Source organism: Vigna umbellata, chromosome 6 (genome assembly GCF_029865625.1).
Source record: "Vigna umbellata cultivar VRB3 chromosome 6, Vumbellata_1.0, whole genome shotgun sequence".
Lineage (NCBI taxonomy): Eukaryota > Viridiplantae > Streptophyta > Magnoliopsida > Fabales > Fabaceae > Vigna > Vigna umbellata.
In genome coordinates, this window is record NC_142170.1 from 35,255,776 (window position 1) to 35,272,173 (window position 16,398).

The 16,398-nt window shown below is 34.3% G+C and overlaps 1 protein-coding gene and 1 pseudogene across 2 annotated transcripts; one reads left to right on the plus strand and one right to left on the minus strand.

Moving 5' to 3' along the window:
* The first annotated feature begins 1,231 nt into the window (after positions 1–1,231).
* LOC148197331 (glycolipid transfer protein 2-like) lies at positions 1,232–2,953 on the plus strand. Of its 2 annotated transcripts, none has more exons than XM_088093404.1 (6): positions 1,232–1,394; positions 1,479–1,537; positions 2,077–2,207; positions 2,340–2,475; positions 2,594–2,737; positions 2,824–2,953. In XM_088093404.1, the coding sequence occupies exons 1-6, from the start codon at positions 1,232–1,234 to the stop codon at positions 2,857–2,859; spliced, it is 669 nt and encodes a 222-aa protein (XP_087949530.1). In that variant the 3' UTR covers positions 2,860–2,953. The 2 variants fall into 2 exon arrangements, with proteins under 2 accessions (XP_087949530.1, XP_087949531.1); XM_088093405.1 differs by having other exon boundaries at positions 1,482–1,537.
* Positions 2,954–12,319: 9,366 nt separating this feature from the next.
* On the minus strand, positions 12,320–15,001 carry LOC124841684 (uncharacterized; annotated as a pseudogene).
* Positions 15,002–16,398: the final 1,397 nt, after the last annotated feature.

The following is a 16,398-nucleotide window of genomic DNA, read 5'->3' on the forward strand; positions in this document are numbered from 1 at the left end:
AAGAACTCTACAGAAAATATTTTTAAAGAGATTATATATTTTTAAATAATGAAACTCGTTTATAAAAACTTTATTTACAAATTTAAACTTTTAATATTAAAATAATCAAGTTTTACCGTTCTAAACAAAATATCAATTCTAAAACAAAATTTTCTAAACTCTTACTTTATCATAATTTTATTTTTGTTTGATAGTGACTTAGAATTATTAGAAAAATTAATTAAAATATAAAAAGTTAGAAATATACTAAAAATAATAAAAACATTTATTAAACAGATTTGTTGTACTTTTAATTCTTATAAATAAAATAAAAATAGAAAGAGTAAACACTATACATAAAGTAATAACTTACAACGCAAATATCTCAAAAAGAAAAAAAAAACTAACGAGGCAAATGGTTATTTATTGTCAATTTCTACGTGGTTTATTTATTCTGCCCATAGTTTTCAAAACACTAGAACCATAGATGATAACTCTCTCCAAGGTCAAATGAAAGGTCACCATCAACGGTTTTACATAGGAAATATACCCAAAATGTTATTGACAAACCAAAACTGATAAAAACTAAAAGAAAAAGAAACAAAAACAAAAGCAGGAGTTCAAGCATGAGAAGTTATGTTCCAGAATAAAGCAATATAATAGATGTGTTAGCAAGACTCATTCCTTCAATAGTCCACTTGATCAAAATACAAAATTTAAATTATCTTAAGAATATGGAACAAAAACATTTATTGTGGAGCAATTGATATGGTAATTCTTACGTAAGAACAAGTAACAGTTCTTAAGACTTTTAGAACAAATAACGTAAGATTCATTTCATTTTCTTAAAAGGTTACAGATTAGAGATAAAGCTTGCTGATAAAAGTCCTGAATCTGAGATAACATTTTGGATCCATCATGAGTTGATCTTTTAGTCTCCATAATATATTTGTATAACATTGATACTCATCATTTCTTTATTAGTTGATTAGTTTATCACATCATATTACTTATCTTATTCATATTTTTCTTTTCACTCTCGCTATAACATGCTGTGTCTATACGTCATTTTCCATAATTATTAACAGAAGTCCATGCTCAAAGTTAATAAAGTATAGATATAGAACTCCAGATGTATGTTGCAGCACACAAACATGAGTGTATATATATATATATATATATATAGTATATGATATGCATTGCAGAACAGGAAGAGGGTAGAGGGTATAGAGGAAGAAGGAATCAACTAAAAATGAAGAGCACAAGGAGAGAAATGGAGAAGAGATCAGAGATTGGTTCTGCCATTGAAGAACTTTCCATGATGGTCATAGTTAAACCTGGTGAAAAGCATGAGTCTGCTCATATCCCCACCAAGCCTTTTGTTTCTGTTTGCTATTTGGTGCTGCAAGTTCTCGGTGAGTTCACTTGGAACTTGATCTCTTTCTTTGAAGTTCCAATAATGTCATGTGACACCTAAAACATTGTCATCATGTGTCTAGCAGATAAGATAGGACCGACAATGGCTGTTCTGAGACAAGATGTGTACCAGAATATTAAGGTTTGCTTTCATCATCCACCAAACCACTTCATTCCTTCAGAACAAAAACTATGGCAATTGGTTTTGTCCTTGTGGGTTATTTGCATGGTTAATTTATTGACTGCTAAGTTTTAACCAGAAATGATTAGATAAGTTTTATTGACTCCTACTAATGTTTGCATGTAATAGTACTTAATAAAGAATATTGATTTTTCTAATGAATTGAAAAACTTATGTACATGTTAAGATTTTTTATTTTATTGAGAAACAATATTTGTTAATATTTTGTTAATAAGAAAGTGAACTCATTAAGTCTTTCATCTTTTATGTCTTTCAAATCAATCTTATATTTTTCAAATATTAGTGTGAGAAGTTGAATTCATAATCTCTCTCGACCTTTTCAATTTTTACCAAGCAAACATATAGTTCCATGTACATATCAAATAACTATATATTGAAAACTTACTCCAGTTTAACACAGTTGCACATTGCTGATAATCATCCAACTTCCAACTATAACTTATAAGTCAGTCTCTGTATCGAATTCTGTTTCGTTGCAGACACTGGAACTGATGCATGAGTCAAATACCTCAGTGAACTCGAATTTGGTCGAGATATTGAAGTCAGAAGCGAAAGAAGGCAATGCAAGAAAAGGGTCTAGCTGCAGTAAGGCCCTGGTTTGGCTCACTAGGTGAAAAAACTAGAGACTAATTTTTATGAACAACATATAATATTTACTACTATGATATTACTCAGACTGTATCAGCAATGTGTACTGAAATTCTACATGACTAAAGTTATCTTTTTTTTCTGCAAATTGCAGGACCCTGGATTTCACCTCATCATTATTACAGACACTGGCAAAAGACCCTGAAAAGAGAATGGAGCAAGTAGTTGAGGAGGCTTATGAATTAACCTTAAAACCGTGGCATGGATGGATTTCATCAGCTGCTTTCAGAGTAAAAAACACAATTTTTTTATGGATTAGCTGGCTAATTTACCTATATGATTATGATGACCACTTTTTCATCAAATTCTTATAATGACAAAAACTCTTTACATTGCATGGAATTGCAGGTGGCTCTAAGACTGGTACCAGAGAGTAAAACATTTGTTAATATTCTTAGAACTGATGAGGAAAACTATGACACCCTGAAGGAGAAAATGCAGATGTTGGTTTCTCTGTTTGTTCCTTTTCTTGAGGATATCCATTGTATTCTAGTAAGCTTGGTTTTCTGCTTCATAACATAACGTTAATTGGTAATGAAATTTTCTGGTGTCTGCTTACACTTTGGGTGTTTTTGCAGAGATTGTATAACTTGGACAAGATAAAGTCAACCTGAAGTCAGAGAGAGAATAACTAATGCTGTGTTTGGTGTATTCTCGCTTTCTAAAGAGAAATTATCAATGGTTTGATTGAGACAGTTATGTTTTGCATTATTCCTTACACACTAATTAAGTATTACTAATTTTTCTGTAAATTTAAAAACTTAATTACGTATTATGTAATTATTAACAGAGATCATAAATAGTTATGGTTTTAGAGTACGCAATAATTTTCCTTTCTGTACAGTTACTTTTAATGTAAATGAAAATGTAAATATTTTGTATACTAAAGTTTGTATGACAGAACTATTTATGGCATCAAGGTCAATACGTGTTAATGGTTATCTCTCTCTTAAATATGTTTATAACGTGCCCCTCAAAATTCTTCTTCTGTGTTTAGGCAGAGATAAAGCTCAAGTGGCTAATTTAATTTTTAGTTAAATATAATTGTAGTTCTCTCAAATAAAGGAGGTCTAATTTTTGTTACTTATAACTTTTTCTTTGTTTTTAGTTTCTCAAAATTTAAATTTTTTTATTTTTGACCTATGGTGTTTTGCGACATCGGTTGATTATTTATGTGTTGAGCTATGATTATTTCAAGTAATAAATATTAATGCCATAATGTAAGGTTGACATGTTATTAAAAAAAAACTCTTAAAATCTTTAAAACAAAAAGTTACTCTTTTATCTTAAAACTAGTTAAAAAACAATTAAAAGTTTCATTAAAGAATTTTGATTATTATTTTTAAAGTATTATTCAGAATATTTATATCATTATAGTTTAGAAATTTTTAATTAAATTTGATATTTCAATTGTTTTAATAAAATATTATGTTTATTATTTATCTTTATAACAATAATATCATAATATATTAATATTTTAAGATGATTATTTATTATGTGTTCGCAAGTAACTTCTAACTTTTAAGGTGTTTTGTCTTCCAAGCAAGGGTTATTTGGAATTCAAACAAATCCAAAGAACACCTTAGTTCACGTAGTCACTTAAGAATCAGTTTGTAATGTCAAAATTGTACATTTTAGAGTATTGTTTGATTTAACTGATTAGGTTATTTACATAATCGATTAAATTGAGGTTGTCATACTAAAATGGCCAAATACAAGGTTTAAAAGAAATATACCCTTGGTCAAAATATAAGGTCTAAAAGAATATTTGTATTTCACTATTCAAATATAGAGTCTTTCTCCATGAAGTTTCATTTTCTTTAATCTTCTTAGCTAGTGTCTTGGTGGCTAGATGGTTTTCCATCATACTCTTTGTCTAGAGAAAGATCCGTCCTCAAATTCGAGTGATGCTTAGTGACAGTGGTCATGTATTTATTTGTTAATGTACTCCAAGACAAATATGAATCTACAGTAACCATCAAACAATATTTGAATAAATTATTATACAAAGTAAGTGCATATCTAAAGTAAAGAACAAAATAATAAGGCCTTTTTGTATTTTTGAAATCATTTTCTTTAAGAATAATAAGGCCTACTTCACAAAAATGTTTTTGTTTACTTGAGTTATTTATAACTTGTTAGGCACAATTCAAAGTGCGATTTTTCAAAAATCCTAGTGAGGTGTTTAAAATAATGAGGAGTGAGAATGGAGTTAGAAAATTTTCAAAAGTAAAGGTTCGAATCAAGAAATGAGAATCGTTGATAACATGAGAAGAGTTAAAAGATTCAAAAACTTCCTTTAAAATTTTTAACTCAATTATAATTATAGGAGTGAGAGGTTCCTTTAGTAGCACTTCCTCCTTGAGTAGTATTTGTTCCTTCTCCTTTTCTTTTCTCTCAATTTCTTCTTTATCTTTCTTTTCTCTTTCATCCCTTTATCTTCTCTCATTTTCTTCTTTCTCTTTTTTTTCTCTCTACTCCATTTCTCTTTTAGCTTCCTCCGCTCTTACTTTTTTAGCTTCTTCAATTATAGCTCTTAGAGCTTTTTGTATTTATTTCTCTTTCTGTCTTTCAATCTCTCTTCTCTTTATACTTCAAGAGTTTCTCAATTTTCTCTTTAAACTTCTTTTCTCTATGATAGAACCTCTTCTCACTTCTAATAAACTTTCTACATCTCTCCATGAGTTATCTCATCTCACATTACAACTCTTAGTTGCTTTCAAAAAAAGGTAGAAAAATTTTTCTTCACATGCATGCTCTTAAATCATGTCAATCCCTAATTGGTGATTTTCATCTAATCTTAAAATCATATTATCTTTGATGCCACCCCACTCACATGCATGCCCTACAAACCTAGAAGTACACAAGCTAACTATATGATATTTATTACACCTAACAATGAATGGATGAAACTTTTTTGTTAGAAAAGTGATGCCTTGGATCTCAAACCAGAGGGGGGGGGGGGTGAATTGGATTTTGCCTTAAAAAATTATTCTTTTCAAAAGCTTTGCAAAATCTTTGGTTTTCTTGACATCAATAAAACGAATATGATGGCTCGTTCCAACTTGGGTGTGGATTAGGAAGCAGCAGATGAAGTGCTTATGGTTTGCAAAAACGAATGGTGAAATCAGTGGATGAAAGTGGTGGAAGAGGAGCTCACGAGTAGGGGTAGACTAGCTCAGATGACCTTCACTCTGGAAGGAAGCTAGGTGGTGAAGGGAAAGCTCATTTAGAAGTGACTTTTGTGCAGAGTATGGGTTGGGCATGGCAGTAGAGTATACTCATATATTTCATCAAAAGTGTTTTACAAATGAGAGCAAATGGTGAATTTATAGGAGAAATTATATGTGTAAATCCCTCACACAATGAATCATCTGTAGACCCAAAAATAATATCATCTACGTACACTTGAACAATCAAGATGTGTTTCCCTACTTTCTTAATAAACAAGGTTGAATCAACCTTTCCTCTACAAAAAAATTATTCTCAATCAAAAAGGTACTAAGTCTTTCATACCAAGACCTAGGTGCCTGTTTAAGACCATACAAGGCCTTTTTCAATTTATAAACATGATCAGGATATTTAAAATCCTCAAAACCAGGAGGTTGACTAACATAAACCTCTTCTTTTATGAAACCATTCAAAATTGCACTTTTCATATCCATTTGATACAATTGAAACTTCATCAAAGATGCATAAGCAAGTAACAATCTAATTGCTTCTAACCTGGCTACCGGGGCATAAGTTTCATCATAGTCTATACCTTCCTCTTGACAGTAGCCCTTTGCAACTAGCCTTGCTTTGTTCTTTGTGATGTTTTCATCTTCATCAAGCTTGTTTCTAAACACCCACTTTGTTCCAATGATTTGATAATCATCTTGTTTAGGAATGAGTTCCCAAACATCAATCCTTTCAAATTGATTCAGCTCTTCTTGCATAGCAACGCACCATTTATCATCTTGAAGAGCTTCTTTTATGTTCTTAGGTTCTATCTAAGACACAAAAGCTACTGTTAAGCAAAAATTATTAAGATTGTGTCTAGTAGTTACCCCTTTTGATATATCTCCAATGATGTTGTCCAGAGAAAGTCCTCTTGGTTGTTGATAGCTTTTAGGAACAACCACTTGATGATCAACTTGAGTTTCTAGAGGATAGTTTTCATTTAGATACATCTCTTCAAGAGCTTCCCTCAAATAATCCTCATCACCTGCAATTGGTTTATTTGACTCAAGAGGGTTCACCTCAAGGTCCACAATTTCATCGAAGACAACATGCATTGATTCTTCAATTATCAAGGTTCTTCTATTAAACACCCTATATGCTTTGCTAGTTAAAGAATAACCTAAGAAGATTGCTTCATCAGATTTAGCATCAAATTTACCTAGATTATCTTTACCATTATTCAATACAAAGCATTTGCATCCAAAGATTTTCAAATGAGACACATTTGGTTTTCTACCGTTAAAGAGTTCATAGGGAGTTAGCTTAAGAATAGGCCTAATAAGCATCATGTTCAACACATAACAAGCAGTACTAACTGCATCAGCCTAAAAGTATTTTGGTACATTAGATTCATTTAAAAGAGTCCTAGCTAATTCTTCTAATGATCTATTTTTCCTTTCCACAACACCATTTTGTTGAGGAGTTCTTGGTGTAGAAAAATTATGAGCAATTCCATGTTCTTCACAAAACTTTTCAAAAGATTCATTTTCAAATTCACCACCGTGATCACTTCTCAAAGTTTTGATTTTCAAATCCTTTTCATTTTGAACACGTTTTGCAAATGATTTGAATGCTTTAAAAGATTCACATTTCAACGTTAAGAAGAATGTTCAAGTAAACCTAGTATAATCATCAACAATTACAAGAGCATAGTAGTTTCCACCAAAACTTTTAATTCTAGATGGACCAAATAAGTCCATATGCAAAAGTTCTAAAGGTTTTGATGTAGAAATCATGCTTTTAGATGAAAATGAGGATTTGGTTTGTTTTCCCTTTTGACATGCAGAGCATATTTTGTCTTTCTCAAATTTTAATTTAGGCAAACCAATCACAAGATCTTTTGAAATCAATTTATTCAAATGTTGCATATGAATATGTGCAGCTCTTTTATGCTATAGCCAAGGATTTTCCTCTTTAGCAACTAAACATGTTATACTATGAGTAGATGCACTTTCAATATCAATCAAGTAAATGTTATTATGCCTAACACCTTGCAAAGCAATATCAGTAGAATTTTTAAAGTATACAGTGCATTTATCACTTTCAAAAGTTCCCTTGAGACCCTTGTCACATAATTGACTTATGCTTAGGAGGTTGTGTTTAAGACCTTCAACATATAACACATCCTTTATTATTAGTGTGTTTCCTCCTCCAATGTCTCTAGTTCCAATGATTCTACCTTTCTTGTTATCCCCATAGGTCACAAATCCTTGCTTTTTCTTCTCAAAAGATATGAACATTTTCTTGTCACCAGTCATGTGTCTTGAACAACCACTGTCAAGATACCACAGTGACTTCTTTGACTTAGTAGGTTCATACAAAACAAATTAGCAAGAATTTAGGTCCCCAATTTCATTATGGGTCCTCGGGGTTAGTTCATGCAAACATACATCATTTCACAAGTTTAACCCAAGCAAATTTACCATTTGGAACACCAAAATGTTTAATGTTGCATTTGTTTAGGGTATCACCATGTTTTATGCAGTAAAAACAACAAACTTCATGCACTTTATTTTTCACAAAAGTCCCTTTTTCTACCCAAACTCTACGAGTTCTTTTCACTTTAGACTTTTTGTGTTGATGCATTTTCCATTTCTAGCATTGCTTCTTTTAAAGTTTGTTTTAGCATGTGAATTAGGCTTGGTTGCCTTTGCAAGTAAATTCTCAAGAATGTCAATATCAAACATATGACTCTTACACGATAGACATTCAACAGGTTGTAAAATAGCATTAGATTCAGATAATTTAGTTTCTAAATTACTAACTTTGTTTCTTAAAACAACTTCGTCATCTAGCACTTTTTCATACTTCAATTTCAATTCGTTATGCTCTTTCTTTAATTTTTTATGAGCATCATCAAGTTTTTCAGATTCATTTAACAAATCAAGAAATGCCTTTTTTAAATCAAATTCATCACTTGACTCAAAACTAGAATCACTTACTTGGCTTCCAGCATCTTCTGAGTCTGCCATTAAGCACATATTAGCTTCTTCATCTGAATCGCTTGAGCTTGAAGAACTAGAAGCATTTTCTTCCCAAGCTATGTAAGCTTTCTTCTTCTTTGGAAACTTTCTCTCCTTCTTTTCTTCACTTTTCCTACTCTTAGGACAGTCAGTCTTCACATGTCCTTTTTCTCCACACCCATAGCATTTGACGCTTGATGGAGATCCTTGATTATCTTTCCTTTCTCCACAGTATTTGTCTTTTCCTTTTGCTCTCATAAATTTAGCAAACTTTTTAATCATAAGACTCATGTTTTCCTTATCGTCATCGGAATCATCATCCTCAATTCTTTTAGAGCTTTTTCCTTTTGAGATTTCAGACTTGAAGGCAAGAGCCTTTTGTACAGCTTCCCAAATGCCTCTGTCAACAGACCCCATAAAAATTTCCATTCTGACTTTCCAGAATGCATAGTTATCACTAGTAAAAAGCGGTGGTCTGTTGATGGAAGCACCTTCGGCGTACACTTGAGTTTGATGACCGGCCATTTTCGCAAAAGTTTGAAAGAATATCAAAGCAAGCTTTGATACCAATTGGATCTGAGATCGGTGAGACAACATTTCGCCAAATGGGATTTGTTGCTCGTGGTCACGTGATCATTCACAAGGATGATGATCACCAAGATGATGACAATGACGATATGGACGCCCATATGGCTGACCATGTCCAAGCTGTTGATCCTACTGATGCTGGTTCTTCTCAAATGCCTTCCTCTTCCTCACTAACTATGGAGGAGCATTTTGCAAACCTGTCTAAACAAATGGAGGATATGCGTCTTGCTCAACAAGCTCACTTTGAACAGATTTATGAGTGGCAACAAAATCATGAAGAATATGTGATTGACCAGTTCAATGACCTTGATACTCGTCTTGGAAACATTGAAAATGAGGAGCATTGGTAAATTTGAAGATAAATGATTTTGATGATGCTGCAAGAAGATAGACTTGAAGAAGTTGTTAAAATGATTTTAAAAGCACCTTGTAGAATATAAATGTATTTGGAAAGTCTTTGAATATGTAATAATTAGAAAATCTCGTATCTTTAGTTAAGTTACGCATTTAATCGATTATGTGAAGCTATAATCGATTATCATGAGCACTCTTGAAAAAAACATTTCGCTCTGGAATAATCGATTACTCCTTCAAATAATCGATTATCAACTGGTCCGGATGAGAACTGCACAAGTCTTTGGAATAATCGATTGTTCCTCAGGATAATCGATTATCACTTTCTGAAAACCCTGTAATGGACTTAAATAATCGATTATCACTAACAATAATCGATTATCAGTGGCAGTTGTAATCTCTTTTGTTTTAATGTCTTTTTCTAACTCAGACTAGTTGCCTATATATAGTTGTTCCAAAACCCTTAGTGGGTTAACTCTGAGGTTTTTGATAATATAGTTTTTCTGAGGAAGTTCCAAAAAGCTAGTTCAAGTGTTTTGCCTGATATCGTGAATAAGAGAAGCTCGCGATTTGTGGGTCAAAGGTCGGAGCGGTTCTATTCGAGTTGGCAAGGTTGTCATCTTTCGGTTCGTGTCGAAGGAAGATTTTATCTACACTGTTACGGTTCATTGATCGAAGGAAAGTGTAGATTCCTGCTTCCAGTTCATTAGTCGAAGGAAGGTTATTATTCTATTTTTTATCTCCATTGTAATCTGGAAACTGATTTTTAGTGAAAACGTTAATCACTGTTTATAGTGATTAACAACTGGACGTAGATTCTTTTGAATCGAACCAGGATAAAATTCTTGTGTGAATTTTTCTACTCCTACACTCTTTACATTTGTGCATCTCAACTGTTAGATAAATTTTCTCTAAGAAAATCAATTTTCTAAAACGGACATCTTAATACGAGTTTGACCGAACACGCTTTCCGCCTATCTGTATTTCATTCCGCTGCGCGACTCTATAACGGTACCGATTGTTCCGACATGTTTGGGGTCTGCCCCCTCTTTAGCACACAACCCTAGGTCAGTCCACTAATGGACCTCTATAAAAAATGACCCAAAAACGGCCCAAAAAGTCAAATATGTAAAAAATACCTAAAAAACGAAATTACATTTAATTTAAAAATGCTGATGTGGCAAGTGAAGAATGGCGTGGCAACTCTCTTGTGTTCCAAAATAATATCCAAATAATTCCCTGCCAATTAATAATGGAAATAATTAGCATCACATAATTTAAATTAATTAAAATAAGAATTATAGGCCAAATTAAGCCCAAATATCAAAACATGAGGAAATATTGGACAACTAAGCACAATCCTGATCAAATGTAGTACAAAAAGATAAGTGAATAGTATAAAAATATTGTTCATCAAAATAGACCACACTTAGTCTTTTGTACTCCTGGGCAAAATTAAGACGCAGATCAAGGAACAGTTCAAAGGACATGAGGGGAGTAACACAACCTCAACACCTAAAGACTCACAAGAAAACAAACAGATTTACACAATCCTCAAGGAATCTGGCAATCAAAAGGAGTAGACAACATCCAACACAAAAAGAATCAGAGAAAGCAGATATTCATGGTAATCATCCAAATAATTCCAGACATGACGAAATAATCAATCAGCTCAAGAGGTGAATCAAAAGTAACAAAACCTTACAGATGCACTATCACTGTTTTTCTCAAGTGTCTTAGGTAAACAATGTCAACTAAATGCGCTCAAGAAAGCAAGCAACAAACAGACTGGCAAGCCTTAATATCAACACCCAAAAACATATGCATGTTCAAATCAAAAGGTATTTTCATTGTTGTAATGGGGCCAAGGACAAGGGAGGATATAATATAGATGAGAAGGTACAAACAAAAAGAATAGAGGGAAATGGGGAATAAGTGAAAATACAATTAAAATCACACCCAAAACTCTAATTCAATCCTCTTCATGACTCCATTATAAAAGAAAAGTATTTTGTTTTCACATTTTTTTGTATTTATTTTTTTTCTTTTCTTGTCTCTTTTCTTTTCTCTCTTTTTAGAACAACATAATTGTCAGAGACAAGATGAACACATATTTACAAAACAACCAAGAAGAGGAATCAACTAGCCAATTCACAAGAATCCCCAAGAAGACCGCACTTATTCCCAAAACAATTCCAAAGCTCCAAAGTTCCCTAAGGTTAAGGTAATCATGGTTTTTGCACTTAAGGCTAATTGATGAGCTTCAAAACAAAGAAAAGGGCAACACATAGGCTCAAAGGGGTTTATCAAATGATCAAAACAAGGTAGGTTTATTTGGCTAGAGAGGCTCAAGAAAAAAATTGCCTTTATCACTTCCAAACATGCATATCAATCAAGAATTATCAACAAGAGTCAAGACAAGGCATATGCGCAAGAAATCAAGAGATATATCACACACAAGAAAGAATATCAAGCGGCTCAAATTCTCACAAGGGTAATTGTGTTATAATCAAATCAACCTCTCAAGCATCATAATCATTTTTCCAAGCAAAGAAAAGCAAGGATTTCAAACCAATGATAGTATCAATGAAGTGAAGGACAAGTCTACAACCTAAACAAAGCCCAAAAAACAAGGGACACATGCAAAACTGTACACAAGACACAACAAAAACAACCTAGAAAATTAAATAAAAAATTGACAAAGAAAAATCAAAATCTCCCCCAATAGACCACACTTAAACTACACAATGTCCTTGGTGAGCACAAACAATAGGATCAAAGCAATCAATACAATCAATAGATCAGGGAAAAGTGTAATAAAAGTGAAGTGGAGGAGAGAAAAAGAAAACTCCCTGAGTCATGGTGGAAGATTCCAAACTTGATTGAGTAGAGAAGTCTCTTTCACAACTGCATCTACCAATGAAAGCTTGTTGATGAGCGGGTTCAACTAGTGCCCTTTGTCCTTGAAGCTTTTGTCTAGGAATGAGCCTTTGATTTCAATTTTGGGTGCTTGCTGGAAAGATTTATGCGTACCTCCTGCAATAAGGTTAGTGCATTCCAAGTCCACAGAATTTAAATGCATAGGTATAACACCCAATCCCAATGTGTCAGACTGAACAACAGATACACTCTCAGAACATGAATGGAGTTTAGATTTAGACTCAATATCAACAACAATCCCAAAATTCATGTTTAGTGCATGGAAAAGAAACATTCACATGTGATGGAAAAAAGTGGTTCTTATCATGCAAAGAGTGAGAAGTATAAACATGCTCATCAACAGTATAACCAAGTATTTCAGCACGAAAAACAGATTGGTCCTCAAATGGAATTTTCATGGCACCAAGGATATTAAAATAAACAGCAATGTCGCCAAACTCCATAGACAAGGTACCAGCATAGACATCAATTTTAGTTCGCGCAGTTTTCAAAAATGGTCTGCCTAAGATAATTGGGGCAGACCCACGGGAAAATCCTTCCCTCATTTCAAGAATGTAGAAGTCAACAGGGAAAATGAGTTCCCAACCCTAACTAAAACATCCTTTATGTAACTAGTGGGGTGGGTAACACTCTTATTTGCTAACTGTATGACTACACCCGTAGGTAGCAAAGTTCCAAGAGAAAGAGATTTAAAAATTGATAGAGGCATGACATTTATGGAAGCACCCAAATTAAGCATGGCATTCTCAAATTTATTATTTCCAGTAATGCAAGGGATGTAGAATGTACCTGAGTCTTTGCATTTTTCAGGAATATGAGGTACAGATTTACCTATTAGTGTAGATACATTTCTACCCATGCTGACTCTTTCATTTCCCTCGTCTTCCTCTTACCGGTACACAACTCCTTCAGGAATTTTGCATATCTTCGAATCTTCTTGATGGCCTCTAGTAGAGGTATATTCACATCCACCTTCCTGAAGGTCTCAAATATCTCCTTATCCACCTCTTCCATATTTTTGCTTTGAATTACTTTAAGAGGAAATGGAAGAGGAATAGGTCGGTGTTGTATATCAGGAGATGAACTGATGGTGGTGGTGGTGGAAGAAGAAAGTCCACCTGTAGAAGAAGAAGAACCACTACCTATAGAGGAAGAAGAACCACCAACCTCAATTTTCCTTCTTAAACATGTCTGTTCCTTTTTTCTCTACGATGTAGCTGTGTAGGCTGAGATTGAGGTGCAGGTGCTAGAGGTGGAACTGTGGGTATCTGAATTTGCTTCCCAGATCTCAAGGTGATGACACTGACATTTTCATTTCTAGGATTCTACACAGTCTGAGAAGGCAATCTGTCTGAATTTTGTGACTGTGCTTGATTTAGCTGTGTGGCTATCTGCCCCACCTGAGTGGTCAAACTCTGAATGGATGCTCTGGTCTCTTGGATGGACGCTCTGGTCTCTTGTTGGAACTACATATTTTGCATAGACATCTGCCTGACTAACTCCTCCAATGAAGGCTGAGAAGTGGAAGGTTGAGGAGGAGCTGTTTGTGCAATCATATCATGTTGTTGTTGCTTCTGGTATTGTTGGACTAGTGGTGGAGGCATAATCGGTCCACTCGGACCAGCAAGATTCTGGAATGGTGGTGGTGGTGGAAGTTGTTGCTGCTGCGGAGCACTTGACCATCTCAGATTAGGGTGATTCCTCCACCCTGGATTGTATCTATTACTAGAGAGGTCATAGTTTTGTTGTTGTTGTGGTTGTTGTTGCTGTTGCTAGTGCCTGTTGTTGTAAATGTTTGCAACATAAGCTTGAGGAGCATCAGGGCCAAAGTGTTGCTGTAAAGATGGCAGGTGTCAGTGTAATGGTCACTAGAAGGGCAAATACCACAAAAACTTGCAACAGTTGTAGATTTCTGATTTTGATTCCCAACTAATTGAGTCACCAAATTAACAAGAGTGTCAAGTTTTCTCTCCATATTTCTATCTGCAAATGAGGAACCAACACCCACATCATGAACTCCCCTAACAACAATAGCATTACTCCTCACACTAAATTGTTGGGAGTTAGAAGTCATCTTCTCTATCAAATGTCTAGCTTCAGCAGGCGTCATGTCACCAAGGGCTCCACCACTGGCAACGTCTATCATACTCATGTCCATATTGTTGAGACCTTCATAGAAGTTTTGAAGCAGGGGTTGCTCAGAAATTTGGTGGTGTGGGTAGCTTGCACAAAGCTTCATGAATATTTCCTAGTATTCATACAAGCTCTCACCACCGAGCTGCCTAATCCCAGAACTGTCTTTCCTAATGGCCATGGTCCTTTATGCTGGGAAGAACTTTTCCAAAAGCATTCTCTTCAAATCATCCCAACTGGTGATAGACCTGGGCGCAAGGTAATATAGCCAATCCTTTGCCACACCTTCTAGTGAATGAGGGAATGCCTTCAAGAAGATATGATCTTCCAGAACATCATGCGACTTCATTGTGGAGCAAACAATATGGAACTTTTTCATATGCTTGTGTGGAAATTCACCTGCAAGACCATGAAACTTTGGCAACAAATGGATTAGTCCAGTCTTGAGAACATATGACACATCCTCGTTAGGATATTGGATGCACAAGCTTTCATAAGTGAAATCAGGTGCAGTCATCTCCCTAAGAGTCCTCTCGCGAGGTGGAGGTTGGACCATATTGTTCTCAGTAGTATAATAAAAAAAAAGATTCAGAATCAGAATTATTCTTAGATGCAATAGATGCAATAGATGCACTATGCACAAAGTATGGAACAGTGGATGCAGAAGTAGACTATGGGGACTCTAATGATATGGACTCAAATGGTAGTACTGACTCTAAAGACAAATTCCTATTATGCCTAGCTAACCTCTGAAAAGTCCTTTCCATTATAGAATCAAAGGGTAGTATTTTCCCAAGATTGCCTCTAGTCATACACTAAGTCAACTCTATCAGCAAAAGTCAACACAGTGAAAACATAGGGGGTAAACAATGATATTTTCAACCTTATCAGAATGAGCTGAAATTTTATGGGCAACCCCCTAAAATCATGAAAAGATAGCACAACAAATTTTAAAGCAAAATTCAAAGTATAGTTATGTCAACCAACACAAGAAAGTGTGAAAAACGACAAAAATAAAACTTAAAAAATCAAAAAGAAATAGTAAACGACTTTCTTTCGGGCTGAGAGGGCGGTGCTCGTGGCGGAATGCGACAACTCTTGCTCAACTCATGGTTTCCACCCAAAAAACACATAGGATTTGTCCAATTCCGACTCCGTGACGCAAAACACTATTCACGCACTATTCACTATGTGTTCAACTCTTTCATAGCATTCCAGTGCCTCACAAGCCAAAGAAAATCCTATTTCTCTTAATTGTGACTCAAACAAACAATAAACAACACAATTAAACATGCAATACGCACACATACACCATAACAAGACACACAAAAACGCACACACAACACACACTAACACAACAAAGAACCTAAGACCGAACCGTTGGTCCCTGGCAATGGCGCCAAAATTTGATATAGGTCGTACCCGAATCAAATTTAATATGTAATTAAAGTGCAGTATAGACTAGGAAATGACTCCTAGGTCATCTCTCAAGGACCAAATATTGGTTCAGTCATTAGATCAAACACTTGGTGGGGGGTGTGAAGAGTTTTTGTGAATTAAAATGAACTAAATTAAACACGAAATTCAACACAAGTTTAAAACGGGTTGGTATCTAGATCAATTGCAATGTTTTCAATCACAAATTAACAACAATTACACACTACTCTAACCCCTAATCCAATAGAGTTTGTCATAAAAGCGAATTAAGCAAACGCAATGCTCCCATTTAATCATTTTCATCCTGCCACAGATTAAGCAAATGCGGGTTAATCATCTAAGAAAAGATTAAATAAAATTAGGAAACTAAGCGTGTACCTAATTGCAAGCATAGAACATAATTAAATATGGAGCAAGGTTAAAATAGTGAAATCACCATGATAGACCAACAATCTCAAGGAAAACGTTACAATCTCACTAACACCAACCAAGAACACTTAAAATAACATTAACACG